Source organism: Pseudorasbora parva, chromosome 9 (assembly GCF_024679245.1).
Source record: "Pseudorasbora parva isolate DD20220531a chromosome 9, ASM2467924v1, whole genome shotgun sequence".
NCBI lineage: Eukaryota > Metazoa > Chordata > Actinopteri > Cypriniformes > Gobionidae > Pseudorasbora > Pseudorasbora parva.
Window position 1 is genome coordinate 8,448,643 of NC_090180.1, and position 18,868 is coordinate 8,467,510.

The 18,868-nt window shown below is 36.9% G+C and overlaps 2 protein-coding genes across 3 annotated transcripts in view; one reads left to right on the top strand and one right to left on the bottom strand.

The window, feature by feature from the left end:
- Positions 1 to 150: 150 nt before the first annotated feature.
- Positions 151 to 5,256, top strand: rabggtb (Rab geranylgeranyltransferase subunit beta). Its single transcript, XM_067453058.1, has 9 exons — positions 151 to 265; positions 506 to 613; positions 697 to 894; positions 1,205 to 1,310; positions 1,388 to 1,440; positions 1,544 to 1,654; positions 1,746 to 1,871; positions 4,116 to 4,265; positions 4,405 to 5,256. Exons 1-9 carry the CDS (start codon positions 263 to 265, stop codon positions 4,543 to 4,545), a joined length of 996 nt encoding a protein of 331 aa, XP_067309159.1. The 5' UTR covers positions 151 to 262; the 3' UTR covers positions 4,546 to 5,256.
- A 10,894-nt stretch (positions 5,257 to 16,150) lies between these two features.
- Positions 16,151 to 18,868, bottom strand: part of efna2a (ephrin-A2a) — a 78,808-nt gene continuing 76,090 nt past the window's right edge. The window contains exon 4 of one of the 2 annotated variants that reach the window (XM_067453719.1): positions 16,151 to 17,553. In XM_067453719.1, the coding sequence (XP_067309820.1) occupies positions 17,432 to 17,553 (122 nt within the window). In that variant the 3' untranslated portion in view covers positions 16,151 to 17,431. The remainder of the gene's footprint in view (positions 17,554 to 18,868) is intronic. The other variant, XM_067453720.1, reaches the window with a different exon arrangement.

Sequence of the window (18,868 nt, forward strand, 5' to 3'; positions counted from 1 at the left end):
CTCTCTCTCGATCGTGACAATAATGTGGGTGTGGGAGACATTATAAACACGACATATCATGTTTTCTCTGCTTTCTTTGTGACAAGTGAAAAAAAAAATACAGTACGTCTAGATTAGATGTGAATACAGAATCGCACAACGCCCACCATTAAATGCGTTTTGTCCTTCACGAGGACCCGTAGGAATGACGAATAACGTGATGATGTAAAATGTATGTGACTGCTGAAGTAAGCCTGTAGTCCACTCTTGCTTCTCCGCCAGGATGGTAATGTAAAACACAGTACTTTGCTTTTATAGTTATTTAATTATGTATCAAATAAGATTTACCCATAAAGAAACGGCATGCGATTGTGAGGAAACCACGCAGATTAAAAGAGGAGAACGATTGCAACATGTCATGTCATCCGCCCAGTCAATTCAGCACAGTTTTAGCTCAAATAAATGTATCAGACTGTAGCCTTTGAGCCTATTTTCAGAAAGTACTGAAACCTACTTTATTTCGCAGGGAACCCAGGTTAAAGACGTGATCATTAAACCTGATGCTCCAAACACTCTCCTCCTAGACAAGCATGCAGACTATATTGCAGCCTATGGCACCAAGAAGGATGATTATGTAAGTTGATGGCTAATAAAAATGCAAAAATGGCCTTTAATAAGTACATTATATTGAAAGCTAATTCCTAATGTGTTTTGCAGGAGTACACGCTGTCAGAGTACTTGAGAATGAGTGGCATCTACTGGGGTCTGACAGTGATGGACCTGATGGGTCAGCTCTCTCGAATGAACCGTGAGGAGATCATAGACTTCATCAAGTCCTGCCAGCATGACTGTGGAGGCATCAGCGCCAGCATCGGACACGACCCTCATCTCCTCTACACCCTCAGTGCTGTACAGGTCAGTAGGAATCGGCATGAAAGGGAATTTTTTTCATTACTGGTTTGCTGCGTTTCGCTCTCATGTGAGTGACAGGTTGTCCCAGTAAACACGTCACCAGAGAAGAGATTTTCCTGCAAGAGGGAGGGGGAGTTATTTTTATTTATGATTATTAGAGCACATACATAAAAAATAAAAAAATAAAAATGAAGTGCACAGATAATTTCTAATAAATGCTGCAATATTCCATACAAGGTGACCATAATGCTGTTTAAAATTACTACACAGAAGTGGAAATTCATTGGGAAAAAACGGTTGTTACCCCCTTTAGATCCTGTCCTTGTATGATAGCATTAATGTCATTGATGTGGACAAAGTGGTGGACTATGTTAGAGGACTGCAGCAGGAGGACGGCTCATTCGCCGGGGACAAATGGGGTATGTTTATTTTTTATTTTTTTGTAAACATTTAAATGATACATGACTACATAAAGGCTTCTTTTTTTCCTTAACAGGTGAAATAGATACACGATTCTCCTTTTGTGCGGTTGCAACGTTGGCACTACTGGTCTGAATTCTTTTGCGTTCAATATTATATATATTTATATACTTTTAGTGTGTTCCCTGCAGTCTGTGAAGGTTTTAATACATAAAACAAATATTCTGTGTAGGGCAAGTTGGATGCGATAAACATGGACAAGGCTGTTGAGTTTGTGCTGTCCTGTATGAACTTTGATGGTGGGTTTGGTTGTAGGCCTGGTTCAGAGTCCCACGCTGGTCAGGTGAGATATTTGAGCTTTTTTAATGCCCTTTTAGTGTATTTCGTAAGTGGTGCTCTGTCTCTCAGTAATGTTTTTTTCATCCTGTCTCCAGATTTACTGCTGCACAGGTTTCTTGTCCGTCACCGGGCAGCTTCATCAAGTAAATGCAGATCTGTTGGGCTGGTGGCTCTGTGAAAGACAGTTGCCATCGGGAGGCCTGAATGGAAGACCAGAGAAGGTAAGATGTCTTGTAGATCATGGGTATTAATGAAAAATAAAAGTATTAAAATCTAAATGGTATTACAGATGACATTAGTTCTCTTATTTTCAATCAGTACTGGATAGAAGGATTTAATTGTATCTCAAGTCTGACTTTTGACTATTAGTGCATCCTGTTCAGGAAGAGAACATCATGGGTGTATTCCAGAAAGAAAGGTTAATTTACCCTCATATATACCTTGAACTGATTGATTAACCCAAACCTTACTTATTTAAGGTATGCTGGTTCCAGACAACTGGTTATGGCAAGTTCAGACAACTCAAGTATACACACTTCCAGTTAACACACAATTATGATTCCCTATGGAAACAGACACTACAAAAAAGCGTGTCATTCTTTTGTTTGATTTGCATAATCTACTTATCGCCACCTATTTGGTGGCTGTGCAATAATATTTTCAATCTTTTGGTTTAGTAAGTCATCTCATATGTTTGTTTGATGCTAATTAATTGAATGCAGATCCATGTGTAACATGATTATAAATAAATACATATATTTGAATTGAACTAACATTTAAACATTACCTTTTTATAGTAGCACTTTAGAATTAATATATAATATGGGTGGCACTTCCAGTTTGGGGAATTTCCATTCAAAAAGACTTATGAATCATTTCAAATCATGAGGTTGCCCTACAAATAAAGCTGATCCAACAGTTTGACTGAATTAGCTGTCAGTTTTCCTTTATGCTTTATTTTCAGACATCATGAGAATAGCTTGCTATTTGAACTTGATGTTATAACGAGAATATCTATGGAAAGAGCTCTTTTCAGCCGCTGCATTCTTTTCCTCGTGATTATTTCCCCTTTGTATTCCGCTGTAACAGTATGAAAAAGGATACAGCACATTTTTGGTGCATCCTCCTAAGGTAATTTACAAAATATCCCATTAATAATTCACTGGAATGAACAAAGAATCTTTTTTTTCCCCTCAAATCCTCAAGTCTCTTTTCCGTTTTGTTTTCACAGGTAAATAACATGTATTATCTGTCAAAATGATGGAAATCACTTTGAACTAGTATTACAATACACATTTAAATGAACATTTTTGACTAAGGCAACGTATGTTACACAATACATATATATATATATATATATTATTAGAGTTATATTGATCCTGTCCATTATTGCTGTAGAAAGAATCGTGTTTTGGGGGTTATTCATGGACTTTTAGAAGTACCTTGTTGAGGCTTTTACACTTTTAAATGTGTTTTTAATATTCAATGGTTGAAGGGTGAGAAGAATAATGCAAGAATTAAATAATGTAATTTCATTGTACCCAGTTTATTACTGCATTCATAGAGCAAGCCTTACACTGATTGTTTACAACATAACAGAAGTTACACCCATAATTTGCGCAAAGCGTCATGGGGTGTAGGAGTAAGGTGGATAGCCTAGTGAAACTATATATACGGGTCCATCTAAGAAAATTTGCATAGTGATAAAGTTCATTATTTTCTATAATGTAATGATAAAAATTAAACTTTCATATATTTTAGATTCATTGCACACCAACTGAAATATTTCATGTCTTTTATTGTTTTAAAACTGATGATTTTGGCATACAGCTCATGAAATCCCCAAATTCCTATCTCAAAAAATTAGCATATCATGAAAAGGTTCTCTAAGTGAGATATTAACCTAATCATCTGAATCAACTAATTCACTCTAAACACCTGCAAAAGATTCCTGAGGCTTTTAAAAACTCCCAGCCTGGTTCAATACTCAAAACCGCAATCATGGGTAAGACTGCCGACCTGACTGCTGTCCAGAAGGCCATCATTGACACCCTCAAGCGAGAGGGTAAGATACAGAAAGAAATTTCTGAACGAATAGGCTGTTCCCAGAGTGCTGTATCAAGACACCTCAGTGGGAAGTCTGTGGGAAGTGTGGCAAAAAACACTGCACAATGAGAAGAGGTGACCGGACCCTGAGGAAGATTGGGTTTTTCATGAGCTGTATGCCAAAATCATCAGTATTAAAACAATAAAAGACCTGAAATATTTCAGTTGGTGTGCAATGAATCTAAAATATATGAAAGTTTAATTTGTATCCTTACATTATGGAAAATAATGAACTTTATCACAATATGCTAATTTTTTGAGAAGGTCCTGTATATGTAATTTCTTCAACTATGTTCAAGTCAAGATACTGTTTTTTATATCTAAAAGAGAAAACTGGATGATTTTTTTTGTGATTTCAGCTGCCTGATGTCTGCTATTCCTGGTGGGTTCTTGCATCTTTGAAGATCATTGGCAGAATTCACTGGATTGACAAAGCAAAACTGCGCAATTTTATTCTTGCTTGCCAGGATGAAGAGACCGGAGGCTTCGCTGACAGGCCTGGAGACATGGTAAGCTAAATTTTACATATGCATAAATATTTTGCATGTTATTTCTATAGGACTTACCATTCTTCAAAAAGATCTTATCAGTCTCTGCAGTTCATTGTTATGAGTTTAATATATATTTTTCTTTTGTCTTTCTGTCCAGGTGGATCCTTTCCACACTCTGTTTGGTGTAGCTGGTCTGTCTTTGCTGGGAGATGAGCAGATCAAACCGGTGAACCCTGTGTTTTGCATGCCCGAGGATGTGCTTCAGAGAATTGGCCTCCAACCAGACTTGCTGAGCTGAGTTCAAATTTTCAGCATGGCCATTTTACTCTTCTACTTCACCTGCACAGCCAGCCAGCCCAGTTTTGAAACTAGCAAACCGTGGAGAGCTGTCAGTTTCAAATAACGATCGGCATACCGCTTAGAGGGACCAAGGACTTTAGAAAGACATTGTGTGCTTTTGTTCAGAGATTTGTTCCGGTCATCATGTAGGCACAATATTACACAACTTTCTTTTGTTAGTTGGCTTTCTTTCTTTAAAGATGCTGGTCAAAGAGGTACAACTGGTATTACTACAGCTTTCACTGAAAAAAAAAAAAAACCTTTATATATATTGACTAATTCAGCAGGTCACTTTTTGGTATCAACCAAGAACATTTAGTCAATGAGGGGAGAGATCACTCACTCATCTCTGATGGCTTTTCCAAAGTGAGTATGCAAGACTAACATTTACATGTTACATCACTCTTTTCATGCATGAGAATAATTTTGTGCCCAAATTCTCTAGTTTACTCACATCAAACGTCAAAGTTTTGTTAAGCATTTTCAAAGCATTCTTGAACTTTTTTAAAAGTCATGTTTGTTTCGCAGCTGCTGTTATCAGCGAGTTTTAGGAGATAATTTTGCTGTTATGGTATGAGTAATGAATTATTCTTTCATTCTGGCACTGATACCAGTGTGTGAACATGCCTGTGGTGTGGGATGGAATAAAAGTGATGTTAATATCAAAAACCCAAGTGATTTTCCTTCATTAGTGTAATTTGGATAAATCATTGTCAGGTGTTAATCTGTTGACGTTCATCACCCCTAGAGCTTCTGACACTGATTGTGATGAGATTTCGGGGGCTTGCTGTTATACGTGATGTTCCTCGGTAGTGCTCGTACATTTCTTCACACACTGTAGGCTAGAAATGTGTGTCATATATAAAAACCATTGAGCTGAACTGATTACTAGTTTTATTTAATCAAGCTTTGAATGTCTTAAGACAATTTGTTTACTAAATTTCTGCTATTAGTATAAAAAAAATCTGTAAAACGTTTAAGTATATGAGCATGTAGTTGGAAAAGTGAAAAGGCAATCAATTCCGAGTGTGTGAATTCATCAGGAGAGCAGCAATCTACAGACCCCTGACTGATCTGCAGAAACAAACACAAGGGTTGTTAAGCTACGCTGAAACCCCACTGGTTCTCATTACAACCCGTTCAGAGTGCCAGAGATGGGCCACATGTCACCGCTGTTTCCTGGCACTCATGTCGTTGTTACACAACACCATCTACTGCCCCTGTTAGTTTTTTAAAGACATTAGGATCAGTTTTAACATAAGAAACTTAACACATAAAACAGCATAAACCAATGTAAATGTAATCTTTTTTTTTGTGGCAAAAATATGAAGTTAAAGGGATTTTTGTAAGTTTTTGTTCTTAGTAACAAAAATTAGGTATTTATTCTAGTCAAATATCTTTTGCATGTATTGGTTGCTTTATATCTTCACTAGCCAGTTCGACTCATTCAAAATGTGTGATTAACATTTTTACTTTGTAAAAAAGTAAGACAGGCACAATATACATTTTATAACCTTGGAATTACAAGGCTCTATCTGATATTTTTGTCAAAATTGAGTAATTCACGTTCTTATGTGAAAACTCATTTACATCATGTAATGTTTGTTTTTCCATCCATCCATCCATCCATCCATCCATCCATCCATCCATCCATCCTTTTAAAACTTAAAACTATTTAAAACTTAAAACCTTTACACTTAAAGCTGTTAAAACTTCTTCAAACTTCCTGGCTAGGCTTTCTCAAGCCAACATCAAAGTTTGTCTACGAGCCGTGTTCAATCCATACTGATCTCTCGAGAGATCCATTTTACCTGCCCCACTTTCTGTGGAATAAAGTGCTGTTCATGTGTATTACAGTAGCTGCTTTCTGTCTAAACCAAAAGAAACTTAAACCAACGGTTCCTGCAATGATGTGTTTAATTACCCACCATATTTTTATGCCTAAAATTAACATTTGCACTGGAAAAAATATTTAGCACTTCTTTTTATGCATAAGAAAATAAGTATTCATCCTAAAATATGAATTAAATTTCAATGTTAACTTAAAAAAAAGAATTAGAAGATCCCATCTGCATTTGATCTGTTCTGACAATCCCTGTTTACAAATTTGAGAGGATTTTGATATATTTTCAATATTTTGATATTGTATATTTAGAATACATTTAGGGTCTCTTTCATTTTCATGTATAAAGAGACTTGTTCCCCATATAATCTTTGCTCAATGGAATACAAACATTTTGAAGCTCAATAGAACCTTATAATTCCAAGGTGTTTTTTTATGCATTTGCTCATAAGACATTAGATCAAAGATTTGGAATAGTATTTTTCATCCAGAGGGGCCTCAGCAAACTTCCAGGGGGGCATATCAAGTTATATCACAGTTTCTCTCAGTTGCACTGGCACATTTTTTAGATGTGCCATTCTCTGCTTCACATTCTCTGCTTGTTCAGCCTTCACATCACCTATCTTCACTCGTGCACATCATAAAAGCAATTTCTCATTTGCTTAGGTACATTCATAAAGTTTTTGTTTTATAAATGTAAAGGATGATTAGAGAAATGTACACTATAAATAAAGATTACATTAAACTGACATTTTATTTTTGAGTTTATTTTTTACCTGAGATACAAATCTGCTTAGATAGGAGAACCTTCAAATATTGTCTTGGAAAAAGACTTTGGTCTGGGTTATGTGACAGGGATACAAAGATGTGCTTAAAATGCATTAGCCAAGATTTCATCTGTTTGGAAATAAGTTTGCACTGGAGGTAATTCATAGCTAATGTTTACTCGCCTGTAAATATTTGGCTTGCTTTATAAGAATACGAGATTTATGATAAATTCATAAAACATGGTGAAATCAGTACACTAGCTACATTATCTTCAAACACAGTCTTTTCTTTGAACCATTTTGTTCATCTAGAAAAAGAAAAAAAAACAGCTCTGCACTCACACTTTTTTAACAAAATAAGAAAAGCAAGCCACATTAAAAGACATCCCATTAGCGTGCCTCCCTCCACACGACACCTTGTTGAAGTAGATAAAACAATCTTTTCCATGTCTGTGCAACTTTTTCAAGCCTGGAAACATTGCAGAATGATATTGATGTCTGTATATTGATGAACTGAAAGTAGGGCAGTATGTCTAGCTGTGCATGAACTGTGACTCAGATAGAAAGGAATCGAATCCCTCGGAGGATGATTAGTTTCATATAATAAAGCTCTACCAATCAATTAAAATTCAAGACGCTATAACAAATTAAACAAGGAATGGATTATTCTACTTTAGCATGATGGTTTTCATCGTTATATGACATTAAGTGGGTCTTTATGTACTTTTGAGTATCCTCTAATATTAAAATAAAACATTAAAATGTTTGTGTATAAGTCCAAACAGAAGAACCAAACTACTGATCATCACAACTGAACTCTGAAAGCTCTGACACAAAGTTAGACACCTTTTCCTGCAAACCCCTCTGCTTGTTGTTCACTACGTCAGCATTTTGAGAATGTTTGTATTCTTTGATAAGCAGATCAAGGCTGTGTTTAATGGCTGCTTTAGATATGTGACTTCTGCTTTTGTCCATACCGTCTTTATTTTGTAAGTATTTTGACAATGTCTTGCTGTCTTGGTCTTGCTGCTGTATACCCATATAATAACAACAATCCTGTTCATGCAAAGGGTTCCTCATTCCTGGAGCAGGACTCTTATGAAGAGTGGCTTTTTGTCGTCTTTGATGCGCTTGTTTTGCTCTGAAATGTCTAGGAGTCGAGGAACTGTTCTTCAGATCTGTCTTTGCGATGTATGAAGGGCTCTTGGTCAAAGTCTTCTGAGGACATCCATCACTTTTATCCCTAGCTTTTTCATTGCATTCCCTTGAGAATAACTCCTGAAACGACGAGGCTTTCAAGTAAACCTTATTGTTTTCTACATCCTTATGTGGTGAAATGTAAGTATTAGTGCTGCATTTTTTATACGTTTGTAGAGTCAGTGTATGCTGTTTGACTTCTAACAGATCCCTCTCACAATCATCAGAGGTTTCATCACCCAAACCATCATGCTTCTGGCTGAACGTGTGTTTGGACTTCACTGAGTCACCGCTTTCAACACTGATGTCAATATTACCATGTGTGTTTTCTTTCTTGGATTCTTTACAAGTTGAAAAGGCAATACTCACCGATCTCACATGAGCAGCGTAGGCTTCATGACAATATCCGCTTATCACGTTTATGTCCATCAAGGTCTTTTGAAGCTCTTGTATTTCTTTGTTGATCAAAAACATCGATCTCCTGTGATCTCTGCACAGAATATCCTGCTCATCCACAAACCTTTTCATTTCATAATAGTTTTTGAAGTGTGCTCTCTGTAGATATTCAACTCTCAATGTGCTCGCTTTTCTTGCTTTCAAAGAGCTCATGTCAAATAGATTCAACATGTAATGAACGGAGCCCTATGAGACGTGTGTTTGTACCTCAGGTTTACCTCAGGGAACTGTTGGAGGCTGTTTGTGCTGCAGAGATAGAGGCATTGGTTAAAAGGAAATGGGCCCAGTCCAATCAAAAATAAAATGTAAACCCTATGATTAAATTATGACAGATATTTAGAAAAATGTTGATTCTACAAATTTTAGATCCAATTGACTTCTATTATATGGACAAAAATGGCAACATAAGTCAATGGGAACTGAAACTGTTCCTTCAGAATATCTTTTTTGTGTTCACTAGAATGCAAACAGGTTTGAAAAGGCATGCTAATGATGATGAGTAAATTACGACAATATTTACATTGACAGGAGTGGACTATATATGTTTAAATATGAATCAAAAGTAAAGATCTGTGAGATATTAGTGTGACGCTATTATGTGGCATAAAATAATTGATGAAAAGGCAAATATGGAAAAAAAACAATAAACAGATGGTACTAATGGTCTCATTCACAAGGGGGCAGCAAACGTCTATTTTTCTTGGGGAAATCAGCAAGTAACGCATGCTGTGTTACTTATATTGAGTCTAACATTTCATTAAAATTATGTAAAATTTTAAGTACAAATGACAGCATAAGGCGTATCATGCTGTGACACAGACCGAAGATGTAAGACATAAATCTTTGGCTCACCGTTTATACTAGCCATTTTAATCATTGGTAATCATTCTCAATGCCTCTAATATGCGCCTCTAACTGGCACTTTGGTTTGCATCTGCATTGCCATCTCCAAGTCTGCAGATCCTGCACTGATGCTTTTCTAGCGCATGTATTTTTTATCATAGTCTACATTGCATAAAATATTCAGATAGGACATTCACTTTTCTGAGCCCAGTCAGGCTACTGATCCCTCACCTAATAGTTGGATGAGCATCCAGGCCAAAGCCTCGAGCCAATATGAGCAGACACCCGCCTGAATGTCAAGTCATATATGACCGTGACTTATTCCAGCCGTCCCGCATTCCGAAAACACAACGTCAAAGCAATCATATCTCTAAATGTCTCTGTAAAAATAAGCTGAATCGCTGCTGCTAAAGTATTAAACATGTTTCACCATTTTTCATGGTTTAAGTAAGAGACTTCTCGAGGCTGCTTTTTCAGGGCATTAAACAAAATAATAAAAATGTGCAGGGTACAGCAGGGCTAAAAGCTTCCGATAATAATACTGGAATTACAAGTTTCTGTTTTATCTACTTTCATAACATTAAGTATTTATTTATTTTAAAATCTAATAGCCAACATTATTGTGGTTTTAGTAGCCTACAATATGACATTTATTACTTTTCATAAGTCTGGGGTTGATAATAGAGTGCATCCGGAAAGTATTCACAGCGCTTAATGATTTAAATGTTCAATTGTCTTTAAGTCTGGGCTTGGGCTGGGCCACTCAAGGAGATTCACCGAGTTGTCCCGTAGCCATTTCTTTTTTATCTTGGCTGTGTGCTTAGGGTCGTTGTGATGAACCTTCACCTCAATCTGAGGTACAGAGTGCTCTGGAGCAGATTTTCATCAAGGATGTCTCGGTAAATTGCTGCATTTATCTTTCCCTCGATCCTAACTAGTCTCTTAGTTCCTGACACTGAAAAACATCCCCACAGCATGATGCTGCCACCACCACCAGTGTAGGGATGGTATTGGCCTAGTTTCCTCCAGACATGATGCTTGCTACTGAGGCCAAAGTGTTCAATCTTTGTTTCATCAGTTCAATTTTGTTTCTCGTGGTCTGAGAGTCCTTTAAAGGGTTAGTTCACCCAAAAATGAAAATTCTGTCAATAATTACTTACCCTAATGTCGTTCGACACCCGTAAGACGTCAGTTTATCTTCCGAACACAAATGAAGATATTTTTGTTGAAATCAAAAATTAAAAAAATCAAAAAGATTTGAACTGTTATGAATCAGCGTATCGATTTCTGATTCGGATCGCTAATGTCACATGATTTCAGTCGTTTGACACACGATGCGAATCATGAATCGATACGTGGATTCATAACCGTTCGAAACTTGTTTTGAAATCGGCCCATCACTATATAAGTTGTTATTAGGGCCCAAGCCCTGAAAGGGCGCAGAGCCCTATTGTTCTTCTAAGGATTATTATTATTATTATTATTATTTTAACCCGACTATTTGGGCATTTTTGGGGCCCTTCCCATGCTCGAAAACTCTTGAAACTTTGCACACGCATCAGAATGCGCGGCCATCAGGGCCGGGCTGAGGCTGGGACCCGGGCGTGGCAGGGGGGCTCGACAGCGCCCCCTAAAGTGGGGTCTGAAAACGGGGTCTATAAATCAAACACACTTGCACGTACATATATGAAACTCGGTACACATATAGAACTCATCGGGCCGAACAACTTTCGTGCTCTAAGTTATGTGTCAGCCCAACAGGAAGTGAGCTATTATGGGTTGTTCGGAAAACGCATGCTGTGGAATTTGCGATACTCCTCCTAGACGATTCACCCGATCAGCACCAAACTCGGTCAGCATGAAGTCAAGACACTGAGGATGCTAAATTGCGAGCAACTTTCTGATTTCTCAAACGGTTTGGCCGTGGCGAAGAGACGAATTTATAGCGAGAAAAAGGAAACAGGAAGTGTGTTATAACTTTTGCATACATTAATTCATTTTGATGAAACTTCAGCTGTGTGTTCGTTGTAAGAGGACGATCACATGGATATGACTTTTGTGAGTCAAAGTTATAGCGCCACCAACTGGCAGCAGGAAGTGTCACTTTTGTCCAAAGTGGGGGGTTAGTTTTATCTGCAGTCACCAAACTCGGAATATATATTGTACTTTTCGAGCCGGACAACTTTCTAATTTACAGTCATTAGCTCTGACCAACAGGAAGTCAGATAATTTGGTTGGAAGATAACACAAAGTGGAAAGCGAGCTCTGAGTTTTTACCTTCTCCTCAAAAGCGATTCATTCAATCTCCTCCAAACTCAGACAACATGAAGTAAATATACAGAAGATGCTAAAATGCGAACGGATATTGGATATCTCAAACGGTTTTCCCTTAGTAAAAGCCTAAAAAAGACCAAATTGGGACACTAGTAATGGTTCATAAATAAGGCTATACTCCCACCTGCTGGTTATTCTTTATATTCACACTGTGTTTTTTTTTTTTTTTTTTTCAATACTTATGCTCTCCCTTAAATGACCAGTAGAGGGCAATATTGTATAAGTTTTCAAGCAAAAAACCTTGCCTCTGTGTGTGTGTGTGAATGGTTTTCTAGCCTGGTGGGGACTTAAACCTGAATGCACACAGACTCATGGGGACTTCCTAATGGGTACAAAAGCTTATAAATCATACAGAATGAGTTACTTTGAAAATGTGAAAATGCAGAAAGTTTTGTGTGATGGGTTGGTTTAGGGGTAGGAGCAGTGTAGGAGGACAGAATATATGGTTTGTACAGCATAAAAACCATTACGTCTATGGTGAGTCCCCAAAAAGATAGTGAACCAGACATGAGTGTGTGTGTATGTGTGTGTGGGGGGGTGGGTTTGTGTGTGTGTGTGTGTGTCTGTGTTGTGGATGGGGGATGGTGGATTGGCTTAACTGATAAGAGTTGCCTGTAGCATACTTCAGCATTACTACTGTGTGTGTGTGTGTGTGTGTGTGTGTGTGTGTGTGTTCTTTTTAGCCTGGTGGGGACTTCAACCTGAATGCACACAGACTCATGGGGACACGTGTCACTGATTTCTACAGTGTGTGTGTGTGTGTGAGCCACTCTTCTGTCTAAAAAGATTACCTCTCAATACTGTGCTTTGGCCTGCATTAAAGGATTAAACATATTATTCTGGGTTTGAATAAAAAAATTAATGTGTAAAACCAGTTTATTTGTAGGGCATTGACAATATTGTTTTATATAATTAGTTAAATAATTGTGTTAATACAAATAATTATTAATAAAAATATATAAATATAAAAAAAACATTACTAACAAAAGAAAAAACACATTTTATTGTCTTTAAAAAAATAAAATAAAAATAAGTAGTGTGTGTAACTTAAACAATGAGAAGATTAATGCCTTTTGTTTAAGGACAAAAATGAGAACCAATGAGCTACCGGTATATAGAATAACCAGAAGGTGGAAGTGTAGCCTTATTTAGTAACCAGGTTGGATATGTCCTAGGGAACACTGTTTTGAAGATAAAACTATTGTTGTTATTGCAAAACAGTGTTTTCAGACAGTGAAATAAAAACAATGATCTCTCACTGTTTAGATTTTGTGTCTGTCATTCCCCTCCCCCCTCACTCTCCCTCTCTCAGGATCACTCTGTGTGTGTGTGTGTGTGTGTGTGTGTGTGTGTGTGTGTGTGTGTGTGTGTGTGTGTGTGTGTGTGTGTGTGTGTGTGTGTGTGTGTGTGTGTGTGTGTGTGTGGAGGGGGTCTCTCTCACTCTGTGTGTCATCTTGTCTCTTGTTTTTTCATAATTTAACCCTTTCATATCATAGGCTATCACAAATATCTATCACTTTATTGTGAAAAATAAGTAAAAAACTAAAACATATATTATATCTTTAATTAAATACTGGTCTTCTGAACTTACAAAATTTTGAGCTGCAAAAAATACATTTGCACATAATTGAAAATTCTTTTAATTGTTTTCTGTAACATGGGCTTTAAAGAAGGTCATGTGCTGTGTTTGCAACGATCACGTATGACACCTCTTTAAACTAATTATTTATTGATAAAATTCAAATGGATTAAACAAATTTAATTTCACATTAATTTATAAAAGTGGCTGTTTATAATAAACTTCCATAAATTATATGCACGCATATTACTCTACCTGACACTGATATTAAAATCATTGTTACGGTCTCTGTGATTTGGCTTAATTTATTTTTAAGAGAAGTGTAAGGATAATACAACTTCAGCATTTGGACAGTATTCTGCACTCATTTGAAATTGACATTTGAAATCATCTGACATAAAATTAATGAATAAAATGTAATTGATCTCAGAGATGTGAGTGTTGTGGTTCCTGGTCATAGCAGCACCAGTTGCTGCAGTTAATGAGGTGAATTCAAATGACTTTGACATAGTCCCTTTATTTATTTTTTCCCATATTAAATGCCTATTGGCCTGCTGCGCACAGTTAAGCTGATGCCGCCGGGGTGGCGGTGCCACCGGCTTGGGCCCGTCATCGCTGCTCGCAGCTTTAATTTAGTTGTTGTTTTTGCACACAAAAACTATTCTCATTGTTTCTTCAAATGATTGTAGAATCACTGCAGTGAGATAGACTTTGTAACGACGTCTTTAGTGCCTTTTATGGGTCTTGAGAGCGGAAATGACATTAGCGCCAATGAATGTCTTTCTGAGCATCGGATTTCAACAAAAAATATCTTCATTTGTGTTCCGAAGATGAACAGAGATCTTACGGGTGTCGAACGAGGTAGGTAATTAATGACAGTATTATTTTTATTTTTAAGCTTATTAAAAATTGTAAAAAAAAAAAAAAAAAAAGGCTTATTTTTATTTTTAAGCTTGGGGCATACTCTGCAGGAACAAATACATTTGTTTGTTTTCTCGAGGTGGCAAGAACAAGAACAAAGTTCGTTATGGCCATTACATTCCATACGTCCGGAGAAAAGCAGGTGCCGAACATCTGCTTTTTTCCGCATTAACTACACTCACTTTAAATGTATGACCAGTCACACAATAGTTCTCGGACACTGCAAGAAAAAAGTTCTGCTTAGGCAATGTGTCGAGAACAAGCTGTGAGAACTCCCAAACCAGGGCTGCGAGAACAAAATGTCATCTTTTTGTTCTTGCAGCTCTGGGAGCGAGAACTTTTTTCTCTGTTCTGGTGGAGTATTAAAATGGGCTATGATGTGCCTTTCACTGAGTGGCCTCCATCTGACCACTCTACCATACAGGCCTGATTGGTGGAGTGCTGCCTTTTTCTAGAAGGTTCTCCTCTATACACAGTGAAATGCTGGAGCTCTGTCAGAGTGATCAGTGGAAACAGGATGCACCTGAGCTAAATTTTGATTATGATGACAAAGGCTGTGAATACATAATATACAAGTGATTTTTTCGCTTTTTTATTTTTAATACAATTTAACAAACTTCATTAATGTGCTAAAATGCCATTAATGGGGTATTTTTTGTAGAATTTTGCGGAAAATATTGATTTGAAACCATTTTGGAATAAGGCTGTAACACTTTTGTTTTTGAAAGAAGTCTCTTATGCTCACGGAGGCAGAATTTATTTGATGTATCTCTTATCATTATTATTATTATATGTTTAATTAGATTTATAATAGTAAAATCTATATTTATTTAGTTTATGAATGACTAAAACACAAGTCACCAAAATAAATGTTATAATAAATACAGTTAAACAAAAAAATACAGTAAAACAGGAATATTGTGAAATAGTAATACTATTTAAAATTTAAAACTGTAAAATGTAATTTTCAGCATGATTACTCGTCTTCAGTCACATGATCCATCAGAAATCATTCTCAAGAAACATTTCTTCTTCTTATTATTATTTTTAAACAGTTTCTTACTATTTTTGTGATTAATTTTTATTAATAAAAAGAAAAGCATTTATTTGAAACAGAATTCTTTTGTAAAATTATAAATGTATGTCACTTTTGATTGATTAAATGCATTCTTGTTTAATAAAAGTATTTGTTTCTTATAATTTGCTACTGATAATTTGCAGATTTAAACACCAACAAATGTGAAAATCATACACAAGGTGTCTAAAGTAGTTTTTTTTATCTCAAAATATATGTCATAATATCAAGTATTCTCATAAGCACATAATGTTGCACAATTTAATTACATAAAGTTACTTGAAAATCAATCTTTACATAGTGTACATAAAGAAACTTTACGGATCAGGACAATTTAGCAGTGTACAGAGAAACAAAAATGTTTTTAGGTAAGTGGCTTTTGTCTTCATTTAGTTTTGGGAGGAGAAAAAATAAAAAAATATTTTAGGATTAATGTCTGCAGAGATCATCTCATTCTAAAATATTTCATATAACATCTATGCTCTAGAAAGCTGAGTCAAAATGTCACTTGTCAACTCCAGACAATGCATCTTTTCTCACATTGGTGCATCTCGTAGACAAAAAATGCTTTATTTTTTGTTTTTCATTTCTGCATGTTTCTTCAGTTCGACAGAACATGTTGGCTGTACAAAACGTCACATGAAAAAGAGGACACAATCAAATCAGATGGAAAGAAATGCTTTCTGTCTCTTTAAATACTGAATACAGTTTGACAAGATCACAATAACAACAGTAAGAGTGAGAGAGTGGGCCCATCTGAATACGTCCGACTGCTGACTCACACTGTATCGCCACTAAAACCAATCCTCATATCACATGAATAATTAATGTTGCTTTTAAATGCTACAAAAATAACATGAAATAGAATACAAAAAATCCATTTCCTTTTTGTCCATGCCCGCAGTGTGTGCGTTGGTGAATTAAAAGTGGCTAGTCCCTGATCCTCACAGATCATTTTTTGAAACACACACTGCGTTTCATTGCTTGTTTGTCCCACAGAGCTGGAAAGAAAAACCAATGCAGTTTTATTAAGCGGCATTTGGGTTTGCACCAAAGCAATTCTTCTCATCTCGGAGATTCCGTGTCCTTGTCCGGCCAGTAGACACATAATTTTGAGGCGAGGGCCAGCAGTGAGCACTGACATTTGGCTGCATCTCCAAACTCCACCAGCTGAGCCGTACACTAGAAGAGTGGCTTGAAGGTCTACGTTTTTTTTCGTTTTTGCTAATAAAAATATATCGTTACTATTGTAAGAAGATCAGTTTCTGATTCACAGTGTTTCACATGCATGTGAATGTCTAAAACTAAGTCCCTAGCTGCTGGCTACCACAAAACACGTTTTTTCTCTCCCTTCAAAAGGAAAATAAAACTAAAACTCTGAAGAGAGTCCTTTGGTGTCATTTGTTATTGGGGGGGGGGGGGGGGGGGGTCCCTTTATTTCTGGGTAAACAGGGGCTGAGTAGGGTGTAAAGATGATGTGGGGGGTATTATAGCTTACCAAATAAGTGTCTGAAATCTTTTGTAAACCGCAATGTCCTGAAATGTGACAAAATGGCACATGAATACAAGCCTCGATTACATGACAGCATATATATAAAAAGTCACATTCCACGACAGACTCCAGGTGTTTAAGTCTCACAATTGCTTTACATCAGCCGCTAAGCAGGGCGAACGTCTCTGTCCTCGGATCAGCTGCGAGGATCTCGTTCGGTAAAAAAAGAGGATGACTGCGCGCTAGCCGGTGGGCCTGGGGAGCTGGATGAGAGGGCTTCCCTGAGGGAGTATGGATGGAGGGAGAGCGGTAGGCAGTCTGGGCAGCGGCGGAGCTTCTTAAACGCGGGCCAGGAGAAAGGCCAGCAGCAGCAGCAGCACAGCTAGGCACGGGCCGTCGGCCCTGCAGCGCTGGCTCTGATCAGTCAGGAAGGGCTCTGGAGACTCGTAGCCCGAACCATCTGAAACACACAAACACAGAGAGACAGCACACGGAGAGGAAGCGCTAGGAAATGCATACCTTTACTCAAAGCAGCAGGGGCCCACAGCACTGACCTAATTAGAGTTTAATTACTGAGGCAGAGGTTCTGGTTCACATTTCACACACGGTTTTCATAGATTACATGAAACTGACATATCTGTGCCAATGAATTTCAAATAAACACTGGATTTCCTATTGGAGCTTGAACGCTGTTGTTTTAAACCACGGGTGTCCAATCCTGCTCCTGGAGGGCCACTGTCTAGCAGAGTTTAGCTCTAAACACACCTGAAGCAGCTAATCACGGTCTTGCTAGACATGCTAGAAACTTCCAGGCAGGTGTGGTGAGGCAAGTCGGAGCTAAACTCTGCAGGACAGTGGCCCTCCAGGACCTCCGGAATACTGTTCAAAAGTTTGGGGTCGGTTAGATTGTTTTCAAAGGTTTCTAAAAGAAGTCTCTTATGCTCACCAAGGCTACATTTATTGATTGAACATACAGTAAAAACAGTAATGTTGTGAAATGATTGCCATTTAAAATAACTGTTTTCTGTTTAAATGTCTTTTATGTATTATGTAAATGTAAATTTATACCTGTGATGACAAATTACTCCAGTCTTCAACGTCACATGATCCTTCAGAAAATTATTTTAATATGTAGATTTTGTGCACAAGAAAATGTTCTTATTATTATCAGTGTTGAAAACAGTTGTTTTGCCAAATATTTTAGTGGAAAATGTGATACAATATTTTTTTCAGGATAATTTTTTTGAGGTTGATTAATAGACTTATGCAAAAAATAAAAATAAATAATCTGATACATTTTTACAGCAGTTTAATAAATTTAGTGGCACGAGGGTAACGGAAGGGTAGTGAATTTGAAAGCTGTACAAGGGTTAAAACAGATTTTTTAAACAATGTAAAAAAAATTTTTTACCGTACTAATTTAACATGTCCTTGCTGAATAAAACTATTTAATTTCTTTTAAAAAACGACTGACTGAACTTTTAAAATAGTTAGGGATAGCATACCCCAAAATTCTGTAATCATTTAGTCACCCTCATGTCATTCCATAACCCATAAGACTTTCGTTCATCTTTAGAACACAAATAAACATCTTTTTAAAGAAAGATCTCTTTCTGTCCTTCCATTGACAGCTACGCAACTACCACTTTCAAGCCCCAGAGAGGTATAGTAAAGACAAGAAATCCATGTAACTCCAGTGGTGCGAGTGATTTATTTGCGCAAAAACACACCATTTACCACTTTTTTTTTTTTTTTTACAAAATATTACTCTGCAA

What these genes read in the sequence shown, in the direction of transcription:
- rabggtb (XM_067453058.1), top strand. An exon ending in CAGAGTCCCACGCTGGTCAG is followed by an intron (nt 1,655 to 1,745) that starts GTGAGATATTTG and finishes TCCTGTCTCCAG; the next exon opens with ATTTACTGCTGCACAGGTTT. An exon ending in TGAATGGAAGACCAGAGAAG is followed by an intron (nt 1,872 to 4,115) that starts GTAAGATGTCTT and finishes TTGTGATTTCAG; the next exon opens with CTGCCTGATGTCTGCTATTC.